Source organism: Sander vitreus, chromosome 13 (genome assembly GCF_031162955.1).
Source record: "Sander vitreus isolate 19-12246 chromosome 13, sanVit1, whole genome shotgun sequence".
Lineage (NCBI taxonomy): Eukaryota > Metazoa > Chordata > Actinopteri > Perciformes > Percidae > Sander > Sander vitreus.
Genome location: NC_135867.1, coordinates 4,776,550 through 4,793,867, shown reverse-complemented (window position 1 = coordinate 4,793,867; position 17,318 = coordinate 4,776,550). Strand labels below are relative to the sequence as shown.

The 17,318-nt window shown below is 37.8% G+C and overlaps 1 protein-coding gene across 1 annotated transcript in view; it reads left to right on the top strand.

The window, feature by feature from the left end:
- ncam1a (neural cell adhesion molecule 1a) overlaps positions 1–17,318 on the top strand; it is a 270,441-nt gene that overhangs the window by 234,454 nt on the left and 18,669 nt on the right. The window contains exons 16-18 of the mRNA XM_078265516.1: positions 2,331–2,333; positions 6,567–6,691; positions 7,432–7,612. Of these exons, the coding sequence (XP_078121642.1) occupies positions 2,331–2,333; positions 6,567–6,691; positions 7,432–7,612 (309 nt within the window). The remainder of the gene's footprint in view (positions 1–2,330; positions 2,334–6,566; positions 6,692–7,431; positions 7,613–17,318) is intronic.

Below are 17,318 nucleotides of genomic sequence, written 5' to 3'. Positions count from 1 at the left end.
TTGTTAAATAGTTAAAAAATACTTTGTAAACCATCTATAATTATTATCTGGATGGCTTTTGGAAAGTTGCGACTGATGTTTTTCATAGTCTTAAAGGTTTACAAACATTTTTTGATCATTACCAGATACCTAATGGGCTGATAATCTGTTAATTAACAGCACTACTAATAATTAGTAAACATTATTAATTATAATGTAATTGTTTGTTAACAGTAAAATGACAATTAACTAAAGATTAATTATCAATTTACCATCTATTAATGATGGTTATTATAAAGTGTGAGACCAAATAATTTTGCTCTCACAAAACATAGCTATATCACCACATCAGAATGTGTTTAGTATGCAAATTATACTACTAATTAGTAACACTTATAGTCGCCATCTTGGATTGTGAGATGACAGAAGTGCTTATAGTGATAACCACTGATTGGTTTGGAAATATGCTATTCATACAAATAATTTCAGTTTTTCATCTAAATGTATTGGTCAGTTGTTAAGCCGTTGTGATAGTCTACCTGGATGCATGACTGTACAAAACACAGGGAGGTATCACCCTGCAAAAATGCTTTTTCCTCCACTTCCTGCTACCTACCGAACCTAGTCCTGCCTCTCTGCCATCTACATATTGTAGTTCTTATCAAAACCACTCTGTCACTTTAGACTTTGCCTTTTTTTTTTAGAGCCCCTTAATGTTTCCTATCATTGTGTCCATTCAGACACAGTACCAGATCATCTGCCATTCATGACAGTGCAGTTCACCCTAGTCTTGAGGGAAAAAACAACCAGGAAATACACTGAGCTTTGCCTGTTTAGAAATCCTGCACAGCCATTGAGATAACAGATGGGTGACTGACTCTGATAAGCAACACCTGCAAGCCCCAGCTGATATTTTATCATTATTTTGTGCAAAGAGCCAGTAAAATTATAAGTGATAGCACATTTAAGCAACTAACCCATCTGACTACTTACTGCTTTAATTCCTTAAGCAACATTTGAGGTAACAGCTTGTAAACAAACCTGACTTGTGTGTTTGGTATTACTGGGGTAATTGTTGTATGTCTATTGCTCCTTTTTAAATGAGATCCTGATGTATTGTATGCAAATTGTATGTCCTTGCAGTGTTCCCTAACTAAATCTCTCCCTTTCAACTCACCTTTAATATCACGTGGCTTTACATTAGATTCACCTAGGACGTAGTTGTTCATAGTAATTGTTTTTTTTTGCAAGTGCATTAGTCAGAACAAATGTCACCAATGCTTTTAGATTGTCATCTGATAACAGACCTTGTTTCTCCTGATGTTCCATGTGTTCATACTGTTGTCTGCTGCATTGTGTATCATATTTAGTTGGCATGGTTTGTATTCTCAAAGCTGCAGAGTTTCCTCTGTTCTTCTTTTGACCCGGATTTATTTTTTATTTTGTTTTCATATCTTCAATTTGTCTTTAATGGCAGTCATGGTGTTAGAGCTGACCATATTTCAAATTCAGATTGGGATTAATGTCGCTGTGTAAAATTTTAGGATAAAAGAAGATTTGTCAGAGGAAAAAATGTTGATTATCTGGATGCATGAGGCAGTTCCGGATATCCAGTTTTGGTTGTATTTTAAATCTATATCTTAAAGCTATAGTGCATAGTTTCTGTCACCTCCATGAGGTATTCTAAGTAATGACAACAACCCTCTCAATGCGTCCACATTATACAAGCCTTCTGTGATCGCGCACGCGCCTCCTCCACACAGTTGCTAGTAGACAAAGACGACACGGAGGATTTAAAAAACATGATGGACACAATCTTCTGAACACAGCCATACTGAGAAATACAGAGGGAGTGGTGTGGAGCTGATAGTCTTAATTAGCTTTGTAGCAACTCATTTTACAATGGCTTGAATGTAACGGACATTCAGCAATATCAAAAAGTTACGCACTATATCTTTAAAGTCAGTTTGTTTGTATATATGTATTTAGTGATCTTCTAAATGTTTCCAAAAACCAAAACCAAAAGTCTGGAACTGCTTCATATATTCAGCAACATGTTTCTTTTCTTTTTTTTTATATGTATTAAAAAAATGGATTTATGTATTTCTCTCGGTTGTTTGTGTTCCCTTTGTGTCATTTTGTCTTTAACACTCTTGTTCATTTGTTTATTCTGTTGACATGTTTTCATCATTTCACACATGTTTTTGTATGTTTTCCATGTGCCCCGCGCCTCTCCCCCACCCTCCTCTATCTATATATTTCCCATCATCCAATCATGTGCGTGCACATCATGTGACTTTGTCATGTGGCTCTTGCATGGTGCTGATGATGTCGTCTTCGCTGGCCAACAGAAGGTAATTTGTTTTTGTTTAGTTTGGGATCATCTAAGAGACATTTCTTAAATTAGATTCAAAGGCAAAACATTGAAACACTTTCACTTTTATTTGGCCATTTGTCATCCGTCCATCCATATAGTAGACATTTAGAAGGCTGAACATGCACTCCAACAGTATTTCATCATCTCATTCATCTTAAGAGTTTCTCTTCCTTCGAGCCAACTTTGATCTTTTTGCCCATTGTCCATCGCATGAAGATTACATTATGCAAGACTAATTGTCCTCTTAGTGTCTTGGTAAAAAGTGATTCTATATAAGCAATCTAAACTAATAATTTAAGAAATACACATCAGGGTCACATTCTGTTTCCTGTGGTTAACAGCTAGCTTGCTGCAATTGTGTTCTGCTTGCATTTACACCTGCATTAACATGCAGATTTGTCCCTATCCAGCTTAGATACCCAGATACAGATTGCATGTTAACACCAGGTGGAAATGGGGTCTTTGATTTGACTTCTCCAAGGAGTTACATCGGAAGCTATTTGTTACAGCATGTCCTCAAAGTGAACTACATCATGAACAAATGTTTTGATGTTACCCATCTGTGAACTCATTTTCTTCTCTGTATATATATATATATTATATATATATATATATATATATATATATATATATATAGTATAATAGTTACTTAAGTAAAAGTATATACTATAAGTATCATCAGGAAAATGTACTTAAAGTATTAAAAATATAGATAGAAAAAAAAGTACTCAATGCAGAAAAACCCTCACATTTTAGAAACTGGAAACGATCAAAAAAGTTCTGTCAACCAATAACTGGCTCATCATTTCAGCTGGACTTGTAGGCCGTTATATTGTTGCGTAGTTTAATTTATAATAAAACATTGTATTTTATTAACTACGTGTGTTTTATGTGCAAAAGTCTTAATGTGTAAAGTAACTAAAGCTGTCAGATGAATGTAGTGGAGTAAAAAGTACAATATTTTCCTCTGAAATGAGTAGAAGTAGAACGAGGCATGAAAAGAAAAGTACCTGAGTAAATGTACTTAGTTACATTCCACCACTGGAAACACACCAAAATACCTGTTCAGATTAGGTGTAGTAAATTGCAGTTATGCAACAGATCTAATTGTAACTGGGCTCACATTTCACTCCATCTTCTTCCAGTCTTTTTAAATCTCACTTTGCACTTGTTCTCTCACTTTAGACAATAAGATTCTTAAGGGTCCACATGTCTCAATCAGCCAATCATAGGAGGGCTGGTTTAAATATTTTAACTCTTTTACCTTTATTTAAAAATCAAGGTTAGTGGTGAAAACTTAAACCAAGATTATGAATGTAGAACTGGATTTGCTGGAAGAAAATGAGCAAGATAATGTAGCACCATATTAGCAGGGATTAGTTAAGGTACAACAGTGCTAGTAGATCCATTTGAATCCAAAAATGTGTGCTATTCCTTGTCTTTCCTGTTTATACAAACCTTGATTAGAAATTAAATTAGAAATGTAGTGGTTTTGACAGCCCTCATTTTTTTTAATTTTAGCTTTAAATTGTTGCAAAATATAATTCCAGGTAGCATAAGGAATCACAAATTTGGCTTTGTATATATAAGCAGGTTTTGTTTTATACAAAATGTTACCTTTTTCCCACTGCATTTTGAATGGCATTTAAACATCACAAGAGCACCCTCACAAAGTGCTACTGACTGCAATCTGCATCGCTCGCACTGTTAAGCATAGTCCTCATACTCATCTCCAAAGCTAACTTTTCTTACGTTCCCCCAAATGATCTACCGTAGCACACAGTGTTTCACTTAATGGACTCACAGCAGCCCATTGCATTACTGCAGCATGCAAGTTTATTCCCTGTTCCTTGTTGCACCCTTCTTCGTCTTGTTCTGCTGTTTCCTAAAGGAAAAAGCCGGTCCTGTCTGCATGTGTCTGTGTCCTGTCTTCGTGGTTCTTGCATTTCTACATATACATAAAGAACTGAAAAAAAACAAAAACATAAAAAATTGCTTTTAATTTACTAATTGCAACAGTATGTATGTGCCACGTTTTCAAGGTACTGTATGAAAGAATATGGGGTCATGTAAAAAATGCATTTATGTCAATCTTAAAAATCGGTCAGATAGGAATTTTAAGATCAGAATTATAAGAATGAAAGACTTTTGCTCTGTCTGAGAAAAAAGTTGGCACATACTCCAAACGCTTTTTTATGCAGGTTACTTGTATACCAGTAACATTTACAGTAATGAGTTTAAATCATTATATCTATCATATTTAAATAGTTAAAGCTGGATAGTGTGATGCATTGCTTTGATAATCGTGATTTTGATTTTGATTTAGTCTAATCTTCCTCAAACATACCAGATAAAACTATGTACCCACACAATTGACGTCAACAACACTAAAATGAAGAATGTCACTATCCAACAGCATGTTTTTTAATAACTCTTGTTAAATTCTATCCACTTTATATCTCAATGTATGCTGGAAGATAAGGGAGGATGCTGTATTAGATCGGGCTACATGTGGAACCACGCTTCCTACATGTGTTTCTGTTCAGGCCATTGGGCAGCGCTGATGTTTCCCCTCCCAATGTGTAGCAGCACCCAAAATGTCCAGCATGCACTGAGAGGCTTCTCATTCTAACCCCCTCTTTCCCTGTTTTAGACTCAAAAAATGACCTAACTCAGATTGATGCTTGTGAATAACAATGCTGAATGTATCAATGTCTATCTGCCGCCATGTTACTGCTGCTGTTACTAACTAACTCTGTCTGATTCACTTCCAGCATCTGTCATGCTCACTCCAGTCTAGTGGAATGCAGTTTTCAAGCACTGCGCTCAAATGATGAAAAAGTGCCTTCATGCATTTTCATTTAATTAATTACAACCACTAACACGGATGTTTGAAACGTTGAATATTGGGTGCGGTGCTGTGTCTATTTGAAATGTATGCCAATGTTAATTTATTCCTTACCTCAGTGACTTCCCAAACAAAGGCATATGTTCAAATCTGCATCAAATATATTGTATAATTATGCATCATATTATTTATTGTTTTGATTTTTGGCACAGGGCAAATGCTGTAACATCATGTAGTAGTCTATTTAATAAGATCCCAAGGCTAACTGTGTGCAACTAGTATGTACATAATTAATGAGTTAGGGTTGCTAGTCTCCTCCCTTACAGCCATTACAGTAGCATGAGTGAAAGTCACTACACATGCACACAAAACACCTCCAGCTTCCCTCCCACAAGACTATGTATATATTATTAAAAGTAATAGAGTAGCATGTCCAATCAAGGCCCAAGGCTCATTATCCAGTGACCCAGCAGTCATTACTCAGAAGGACAGAGCAGATAATGACGAGCGTCAAGAACAACATCGCAGCCACTGGCTCTGAGGCGTCCACAGTCCTCTGTCCCTTCAAGCTGCCCTTAAAAAAATATTCCACCCAAAAAATACTCCCTCACCGAAAAGTGAATTTATGATGGTCTCCAAACTAAGCAACATAATGTTCTTTCAAAAACACCCATATTAGCGTTCTCTGATCTTAAAGCCCTACAGTATAGGCAGGATAGCATTGTTTGTCAGTGCTTTTCAAAATGGTTACAAATCACTATTACAAAAATGATTAACTTGTCCTGATCTGCCACAGTTAAAGTTTGGTTTGGTTTAGGCACAAAAAAAACTACTACTTTAATCTTACCATCCTCTTACATAAAGTAGTCAGAGCCGCATTTCTGTTAAGATAATCATTTTTGTTGTATCGCTGCTAAGTTCATGTTGTCTTGCTTTTGACATAATGTTAAAAGTTTGCAATTGCTCAGACATGGGTGTTACTGTAATATGTTATCATGGATTCTGCTATCAGTCAACATATGATAGCATGGAGCACTGGACCCAACGTTCCGCAGGGATTTGAATTTAAGATTTCTTTTTCTGTGGTCTCATCCTTGATCCTTAATCAGTCTGTAATTACTACCTCCTCATCTGCAATGTCCTCTGATTACAATGCTAGTTGTATAATCATCTTAAAACAGTATAGGTTGAACTGTCAATTTAAGTTTTAGCTTATTTGATCTCAAAGACACAAGCACACTTGAACACACGAGGAAGGTTAGAAGCACAATGGGTAACTTGTATTTAGTGGCTAAGGATGGTGTTGATGCAACAACCATATTTATGTCAACTAATTATAATTGCTTGGTTTGTCCTGTGTAGGGGAACCCAGTGCCCCCATACTAGAAGTCAAGGTCCAAGACAGGGGCAATACTCTTAAGGTCAACTGGATCAAACAGGACGACGGCGGTTCCCCCATTAAACACTACCTGGTCAGATACAAGGCTGTGAGTATCCTGAGTAAGGAGGTAATTTGGGACCACTTTGCTGCTTTTTTCCCCCCCAATCCGTGCAATGGTTTATAATAGTTCTTGGAAATGTTAACCAAACCAACTGGAAGCAGAAATAAACGTATATAGCCGCTGCCAAAAAATGACTCCTGAAAACTTCTCCAAAGTACATTAAGACAGTGTTTCATCAAAAATGTTGAAGGAGTGTTTTAATGCATGGGAAACTTAATTCCCTCCAAAATTATTTTCTCATGCAGCAGTGGTCATGTCTCGGTTGTGTGTTGCCTCCATGAAGTTTTACAAATTCAGATTTTAGGCAGTTAAACTGAACCATCCATATCCTGATACCTAACATTCCTTAACAACCACTCACAGTTACCTCTCAAATGAATGTTTTTTTTTTCCCCTTTTATTGGAACTATATGGTCATTGTCAAGTTCTATATCAATTAGAATATTTTTCTTTTCACGTGTCTTGGGCTAAAAAAGGTGCTACAAATTTCTGGTCCCAGATAATCTTTCAGTGGAACTGAAAGATGTGCTGTAAACTGTTGTGTTGTTTGTGTAGTTATTAAAGATGAATGCATTGCTTGCATCTTCTGCACATTGACCAATTTGAGAATGGGATGATTCTCAAATTACCTGAAATGACCCTTTCCTCTGTGCCTGTACAAAATGACCACAATCTCACTTGGTTACCCAGTTTTGAGTTTTGTCCCCTCTATATTCCTTTCTCAGAAGCATGTATCTGACTGGAAACCAGAGATCCGCCTGCCCCATTACAGTGAGTATGTGACGCTGAACGGCCTGGACTGGAATACAGAGTATGAAGTTCACGTGGTGGCAGAGAATCAGCAGGGCAAGTCGGAGCCTGCCATCATCTCCTTCAGGACAGCTACAGACCCAACTACCATCCCAGGTACTATTCCCATCATCCCACCCCAAGCATCCCCACACACCAGCCACAGTGCACCAAGGCTTCCACCGTGACCAGAAAGGCTCTATTATTTGGATACTTGACTTTTACCAGGTGCTTATTCAAAGCTTGCCAGCTGTAGGGTCTGACGTGACTCATCTGTCTCTGCCTGTTGCATTGGAGATGTGCACCGTTTACATGCATGATGCACAAAACTATGTGAAATGAGCACAAACTGTGAAATGTATGCAGTTGTAGTTGTGAATAATCAAAAAATATATTCCTCCACTTCGAAAGGATTGTATCACAGCAATATGACATTATTATCACATGAAATGTTTACTTAAAGTTAGAAAAGTAAACCCTTGTTTTAGATTAAGATTACGTTTAGGTTCAGGGAACTAGTCCAGTAGGAATGGTTATGTTTACATCCATACTAATTAAAAAAAAGAAAATAAAGATAAATTATGGCCAGAGTGAGGCATTATTTCAACTTAATATGTTGGCATTAGAGTCGTTGCTGGTAGGACTGTAAAATTCTTATTCTTGTTTCAATGCTATGGAGCAGAGAGCAATTTGACATTCTTCAATAGTTAACAATTACAGGGTTTATAGACTAAATGACAAAGCAATTGAAAAGACTGAACATTAAAATAAGAATCAATTTCATGGGCCAAGAAAGTTTAAGCATGCAAGGAATATGACTCTGCTTTTCAGTAGCTCCTACTTTCCTTAAAGACAATGCAAAGGTCAAATGTAAAGAAAGATGCACATAGGCGTGTAGGTACGTAAAGACAACAAGGCTACGTGCTCATGTGTTGTCGTCAAGCAGTTAGAGTGCCATGTGTGTATCAAAAGTTACTGAAAAGTCAAACTTTTGTATCTGGTGCATCCAAAGTTTATTTTCCTTTTACTGTACTCTCTCTGTCTCTCTTTCTATTATTAATGCCAAACTCCTGCTTATTTCCAGTTAAGTCTCCTCCACCTAATCCTTTACTCTTGGAGAAGTACATTTCTCTGTTTTTTTTTCATGCACGTAGCACCTTATTGTCATTTTAAAACATTGTGCTCACTTCACAAGATTTCAGAGACCAGGCTGCACAATAACTATTGGATCCATATGACGAGCAGAGGCATACGCTTGCTGTATTTTTTTTCTGTTCCTTGATGCTCTGCTGCTACAGATAAAACTCAGCATCATGGTACTCTGCTCTCCTAGTCCTCAGTAGCTTCTATAAGGCAGCTGTTACTGCTCAGGTTCAGTGAGCAATGAAGTGGGACCAGATATCAGTCAGACCCAGAGCACTTTGTCCAGTTAGTACCAAATACTTCTCTACCCAGGTGGTCACGGTCAGCCTTTGCACTGTTGTTGTGTGTACGGTGCACATTTTAACTTGGGCTGCCTCCCCATTGCACTATACCTAGGCCATAAAACAGGTTGAACTTATTTCTCATCAAAATATTTTTCTTCTACTGAAAAACAACCCTGTCAGGTTTTCTTTCTCTCTGCATCATCCTCTCTTTCCTACATCCTCCCCTTTAGTCTGAGGGTTTTCTTTTCTTCCCTCACAAAAGAGATCTTGAAGGTCTCAACCATTTTTCCTTTCATCTGTCAAGTGAACATCGAGGAATCTTATAAAAGATGACATCAAAATTACAGACAAAATTTCAGGCAAATTATTGGTCTTTTGCATGACAGATTTATGAGAGATGAGACATATTTATGTGAAAGCAAAAGGAATAATTATGGATTACCATTGGGAATTGTTTACCATTTCATCTTGCCTTCATGCAATGTTATGCCCCATAGTATACTAGATACAATATATTGTTGTTATATTAGAGTACCAACTTAAAGACCACGATGGAACTGTGGTGGAGACTTGAATATGTTAGAAAAGACACAGAGGACTTTTTTGCCAACAAGTCCTCCACCCCATTCAACCACGTAGGTCATTTGTTTCCCTACTGGTGAAAACAGATCAACACGTCATCATACCTAAACATAATGGTCACAGTTTTAAACATATGTTTAATGTTGCGAAACCGTCAGTTTGGTTAGGTTTAGAAAAAGATCGCGGTTTGGGTTTAAAGCTATAGTGCGTAGTTTCTATCTCTCCCATGAAGTATTCTAAGTAATGACAACAAAACTGTCGGCGCGTCCACATGATACAAGCCTTCCGTGGTCGTGGAACATGACAAGTTACGTCTCTACGTAAGTTAAAATAAGTCAACTTTGACTTTAGGGAACATGAGTCCTGTGTTTGTTTGACCCATCCATCCATTCCGACCTCAACCCTATGCGGACGCACATTTTTGTTTTTGCAAGCTGGTAGGGGAAGACTCATGAATATTCATTTGGGAACTCATCCCTGATTGGCTCGCCCTGACATTCTTACCCTAACCATAACCAATCCCACTCCTCTTGCCTAAACCTAACCAACCCAACCAGAGCAGGCAACAAGTACTAGCCATTCAGGGATGAGTTCCCTAATGAATATTCATGAGTCTTCCCCTACCTCCCTGCAAACAAAAAAATAAATAGGCTATGCGGACTCTGTCGCTCTTTATACTACGTCGTCTGACTTACTCCTTTGCGCTGTCATAATTACTACAGCCACTAGAGGTCGCCGCCATAATAAATGTAAATATAGGTCGTAATTAACTGCTTGTACAAACAACCTATGGGGTCATTTTTTGTGGGAGGACAGTCTCTTTCTGCAGGGAGTGGACAGATAAAAACAAACAAATTTCAAAATGTGGTAATACTTAGTGTAATAAATGTGTATGTTTCCAGAACACAGGTCCCTTTTGTGAAGAACAAAAAATAAACTGCAATTACAGTAACTCAAATAAAGACAGAATATTAACCTGGTTAAAAAAAAAACTTACAATACATCCTTAATATTCTAATGATGCCCCTAAATTCCCAAACTAATCCACAGCTGGAAATGATCCACAACCGATGCAATAATTACACCTATTAAAATATTTGTTTCACACTACAGTGCCCAACTGTTTTTTTTCTCCCAGTGTAGATGGACCAAGTAATAGAATACACTTTATTGTCCCTAAGGGAAATTTTTCTTGGGTATAGTGCTACAATCGGTTGCTTCACAACACAAACATGTAACAGAAAAAAGCATTTTAAAGTCAACATAAAAACATAAACATAAGATCAACAAAACATTCTAGGACATAAAAGAAGGACACACATGATTGTAGAGACAATACGACATAGCACGAGCCCAGGTCGCTACAGAGCCGCGCCCCCGGAAGTGATAGGGCATCTTCTCCCACTGGCTTCCCACCAGTGAACATTGACAACTGTGTTTGATGGAGCAGTCAGAAAGACCACTGCCAGGGATTGTGCCTAGTTCCCTCTACAGTGGTGGGCCAAAGCGTTGTCCCAAACAAAAATTAAACCAAAAAAATGTACAATACATTCCCTAAATCCCCTCCCTGTTAAGTTTCAGAACATTTTAAAGTGATCATGTTCCTTATATATTTACATTATGACAAGAAAAACATTTTCGTAAAGAGAATGGGCGAGGGGTGAGGAGGGTCTTCATCTTACCTCCCTCATCTTTTTTCCACATTCTCTCTTCAGGGTCCAGAGCTGACCTGAATATATAGTGTGTGGCCTAGTTAAGTGGGGATGCAGCCCTAACAGTCTTTGCATGGTGCCACTTGGCAAACTGGATTAATCTTGTCTGTTCTTTACTGGAGACCCTTAAAGTCAATGGCTGCCAGTGCATGGCACATCCAGAAAGCAGTTATTTTCTGTTTCATGCACTTTCTGGGCAACAGCCATATAGCAGTGGGAGGTTTGGATCAGTTATAATACTACCAGAGCAGTAGTTCACATGGGCCTCATCCAAGTCGGTACCCCTTTAATTCCCATAATTACTTTCATTTTCTGTTTTTTTTTTTTTTTTTTTTGGGGATGTCTAGTCTAACTTTGAAGTAGCTGCTGTTTTTTCTTCACTTCAAGACATGTGGGGAATTGCTGAGGTTTCTTTTTAGCTACTACATCTGTATTTAATTTCAGTAGGTTCAGTGCTGTTCTCGGTAGTGTTGGCTTAAAACAGCAGCTCTTTAAAAAAAAGAAAAGAAAAGAATATGTACTGACTCTATGCGCTAAATTGGCACTGTGAGGCAAATGTCGAATGCAGGGTTGATCCGAGGTTCAGATTCAATCTGTTTAAATTAGTTTTTGCTTTTCATTTTTCAAACACATGCTCAGAAAGCATTTACACACATACAAAATGCCACAAAACCTATCTACCAAAGCGAATATATTTTAAAATGAAGGTGTTAGGTTGCCTCTTCTTTAAAAGAAAATGATCTGTTCAATCTGTTTCAAAAGCCTTTCTATAATTTGGCTTGTGTAGTTTCTGTTCTCTGCAGGTACAGCTGGGCAGCATTTTTGATCTGGTTGAAATGCTGCCCACCTGTGGAAAGATAATACATCACTATAATTCTCGTGCCAAAACGTGTCACAACTACGAAAATACGGCACAGAAGTGGCAGGTGTTGACAACTGATTCATCCAAATCTCCCCAGCTAAGGCTGAAATTGGAGTTAAACTACAAGAAAAAACAGCTATTAACTTTTGCAGTGTTGATAACATGAGATTGCCCATTCATCCATGTCATAGACCTGACCTTCATAACCAGCTTCTGTTTTGGATGTGTGGTTTTGCATGGGCCATTCTCCCTGCCATGACCAGTGGTGTAATGGTAGCTGAAGAAGTGGCTCTACTGTGAACCTCGCCCCGCCCTCTCCTTTCTACCTGTGTGCACATTCACACCAACCATCTGTCTGGTGTTGGCTACAGTAGTAGACTTATTTGTGCTTTTAGTACTTAATAATCAAACAAAACAGGTGTCAGAATAATGGTTTTCTATTTGTTAAACACAAAAGAGCTGCCGCATTTGTCTAACAACATTTTTTTTTTTAGACCCGATGATCGCTGCTCTTGTGTTACGCCCGTCATACGTGTTCTCTTTTGGGAGATGACGTGCTTTTTCCAACATTGTCTCCTGGAGCATTGATATTCCACTGATTGCAACAGCAAATATGTTTTGAAGGAAGCAAAAATGCCGCCTGGATTACAGTTTGATCGACATAATGAGAAAATGTTTTCGAATGAATGAATCTGCAATGTTGCAAAATGGTAATTAGAACATAAAATGCAGCAAATTTATCAACATAGTTATGTTGTCAGTAATAGGTGAGTATTCCCTGCTACAATTTCACAAATCAATTAAATCTGATTAAAATCCATATCTCATAATTACTAGATTTGTGTCTGTGTGATGCTGTTGCTTTTGCACAGCAAGTCAGGAACTGATGCGGCAGCAGCAAACCAATCCAGCATCACTGTTCTACTGGCTTATAGGGGAGCTGCTGATTGGATGTTCAAATTTTCATTTTTTTTTCTTCTGTCAGTCCGTATACCAGCCTTTGGCTCACACTTCCAAAGACACACGTACAAATATCTAGAGGCCCTACTGTGTCCATAATTTCTCCATTAATGACCCGATGGGTGAATTAATGATGTTTTTGGATTAGTCGTAAGTACTTGCATTTACCTTATACTGTATGTTACACCACTGGCCATTACAAATGAGAGATAATAGCCTGACTCCTGTGGATGTGTTCTCACATCCAGGATGCCGTCTATGTTATCCTAAACTCTGCCACTGATCTGCACCATGACGAATTCATGTAAAAAAAAACTTGTCTTTCTTGTTTAAACTGAACCTTAAAGCAGAGAGGTTGGACTGTAGTGTCTTTGAAACATCTTCCTTTCTGTTGTCATTCCCCATTCCCTTCACTTGTGTGACCTTCCACCCATGCATGCCGTGTGCCATGTGTCATTTTGCCGTGCTGCTAACATGCTATGACTTCTTTTTACTTTGATCCTCTAATTTGGACCTCCCTTTTTTATTCCTCAATTCAGTTGTATTTCTGTAATTCTGACCTTAATTTTTCTATCTCTCTCCCTCTTTTTCCCTCCTGCTTCCCTTTTCTCCGTGTCCTCTTCCTGTCTTCATGTGTGATCTTCTTGGGCACCTATGGACCATGACATTGCCATACACACAAATATCTCTCTCTCTCTCTGTGTTTGTGCTTTTATTATGTTTGCTTTTTCTTCTTGTCACTTGTGCTACGATTATCACTCAAAATACTCTAATGTGGACATTGGACTATATATAATTGTCTTCTGTGGTTGGTCAACAACCTCAGCTACCCTCGGTTGCCAATGTGTGACCTACAGTCTGGCAGCTCTTCTGCTGTCCGTGCTGACTGCGCTCTGGCTCTCGTAAACTGATTTTGTTCAGGGAGAAAGAGGGAAGTCTGAGCCTTTTGAAATCTTTGGGCCCAGACTCCTTTTTGCTTTCTATGCCTTTTGACCCTTGTGCAGCCACACACAAGTTGGGGAAAAAAAAAAAAAAAGAAAAAAAGATGGAAGAGTCAAGACATTGGTTTCATGACGTTATTACAGGGTGCTCAGTAGTTGCATCATTCTCAAATTTGGGGGGGGATTTAGATTCTGTTAATATTATTGTTTTCATCTGTTTAATGTTGTATATGAATATATTGAGAAAGGGAAACATTTTAGAGGGTTTTGTCAACGATACAACTTGGACTCGGGTGCTTTATTGAGATACAGTGAAGACAAAGTGTTGCCACTTTGTCTTAGATTAGTAACACATTCATAATGCCTTAATGTGATCTTAAGAAGGGGTGATACAATACAATAATTACCTTACACTGTTTTGATTATGTGTCTACAATGTGCTAACCAGAAATGGCAATTGTAAAGAGACTTTTATTTTGGAACTTATTGCCTATTAAACAGACACATCATTCCACTGTTATGTCACAAAAGACATAAAAGCATGAACACTGCATGAAAGCTGACACAAGGCATGATCCAGTATTCATTGATGTGCTATATTCAGCTGCTTTGAAGCTTCCCAGTCAAGCATTATGAATGTGTTAACCAGGTGAAGAGTACACATGCTGTGCCTAATTTCAGTTTTTTGGGATACAAGCTTGAAATGTCCTGCTGTACAAAATGATGAGGGAAAGATAACAATTGCAGATAAATTGGATATTGGTTATGGTCAGAGTATTCTTTTTTTTTTTTTAAAGACACTTTATTAATTTCCGACATTATAATATGCTCACTTTCAAATACATTATTATGTGGCCGCTTTGTCAGGAGAGGACAGAAGGTTGTTGCAGAAAAACTAATCATGTTTTGTGAAAAAAGTGTATATACTCTTTTCAAACTGACCTTCAAGAAATACAAGAGATCAGCTGTTAGTTTTTTTTTTTGTTTTTTTTTTGACGGTTCATGTTGTCTTTTTACCTGACAGCAGAGAAAAGTAAAAAAAAAAAACATGCGTGCAAAAGCTGTTAAACACTAAAACTTTCATTTTCAATAATGTGAAATTATTCTATTCTCTTGAGACATTTTTGTAAGTACATATCAGTGTATTTCCATGTAACCATTGTAGGGTTGAAATAAATTGTTTCTTTTTTCTTTCATGAAAGAAATGGCTTTCTGAAACTTTAGCGACTAAACATGCTAAGATGTGTGACACAGTACTGACTTATACTGACTGTTTAAGGCCTGGATTGTCAAGCTGATTTTAGCCCTTTTTTTCCTCTGGAGCTTTAACAAAATGTCTGTATTCTCAACATGGCATCATGACTTTGCATAAATATACACGCCAACTTTCTTAAGCCAAGTGGCGTGTTATCCGTACGCTTTTTGAGCTATCCGCGTGTATGTCTACGCTGTATAGAGCGGGCGTACACATACACGCCATTTGGAGTGTTATCGTCACTTGCCGTGTTATCGGTATTTGCCGTGTTATCGCAAGAAGAAATCTACGGTTGAGTTTAGAAAAAGAACGACGGGGTTGGGTTTAGTAAAAGAAGAACGCGAACAGTTGAGTTTAGGAAACGTCACACGCGGGTCACACGCAGGACAAGGAAAGGTCACATGCGGGGACACGATCCCCGGTCTCCTGGGTGAAAGTCCTGTGTTTGACCCATCCACCACCCTGACCAACCTCCCTACGCGGATTTTCACCCTTTCATACTACTCGCTACGGCGTAAATTCAAACGCAATCGCAAGGTGATGTTAGTCAATGGAGGCCAAACGGCGTTGATAAACACGCCAAAAAGCGAGTATGCATCTTGATAACACGCCAATAATGGCATTCGAATTGGCGTGTCATACATACGCCACTTCATGAGATCAGTCTGGTATTCTGCATTCAGTGTTGCATTACACCACACACGACTGTTCAACCCAGATGTTAAAAGATTAGTAGCCTGGCTATAGCCTAATTGAAGAAGATACAGTATGCATTTGAACAAATAAATGAACAAATGGTATATAACATATAGAGGCTTTGCAATTATACATGACTCATTTTTTGTAAAACTAGAAACTTTAATTCCAACCTCAGCTTCTGTTAATCAATTTGTTTTTGCATACAGGGTTGTTTTTCAAATAAAAAACAACAATACTCAAGTTTGACAAAGATACAACAATGCTCTTTGTTAGCAACACAAGCAGCTACTTTTTGAGCTATATTATAACCTCACTTTTAACTTATAATATAGGCAAAAAATACTGCTGTCAACCAAGAAAGAAACCAACTGTGCAAAAATACAGCTTCCGTTACTGTTAAGTTGTCTCATTTCATGGCAGTACCATCTCTATTTCAAAACATTTAGAGATTGCGTCTTTTTTTTTTTGGCATAGCAGGCTAACTATCCAGCAGCCTAGTATAGCACAAAATGAGATATTCATTTTAATATGCAACTACAAGAAATGCTTTGGTGAGGGTTACTGAGGGATTGTGGTTTGGGTTTTAAGAAAGTACTTCTTAACTTTAAGGTTAGGGAACCTTCATCATGGTTAAAAGAACAATTAGGAAAGATCATTGGAGACTAGAATCATCTACAGCCATGATCAACAACAGTTCAATGTCAGAGCATTAATAAAGCATTGATACATTTTCAGTAATCAGACAGATGTGAATTTGTCTTGGTAATGAAAACATCGTGGCGAGGTTGCATTATGGCAACCAGAAAGAGAAATGCTTTTTCTTTCAAGGCTATAGTTAAAATGTGTAAGTAACTCCAAATAATAGAATATTCTATAGAATAATAGAAAACAAAAAATATTGAAGTATCCACGACTTTTTTGTTCGCATTTTGCCTTCTGCTCTTTCCTTGTACTTCAGCGTGGTGTTAGTAGAAAAACAGAACATTTAAGCAATCAAATAAGAAATTCACTATTTTACAAAAAGAGAATACTTTTGTTGTCAATTGCCTATCAAAGATGTTCTCACTGGGTTTTAAGGGCTTTAACACCAAGCATACCATGTACTCGACTTCCCATTTGAAAAACAGAATCTCAAGGTTCCATTTGAGACAGCCTGTGGCAAAGAGCACTTCAATTCCAAATAAGCAAATGTCAAATGTTTTTCTATCTGATTTGTGACTTTTTGAAGGGGGCTTTTGGAGGGAATGTAAGGTGAATGTACCTCAAGAGGCTCTCTGCCTCCTTTGGATGAAGAAGCACCATACAACTTGCTTCCTTGCTTGCTTCAACCTTATACACCTGAAGGCAGAATAGCATTGATATGTGGTAAAGCTCTGAATCCCCCA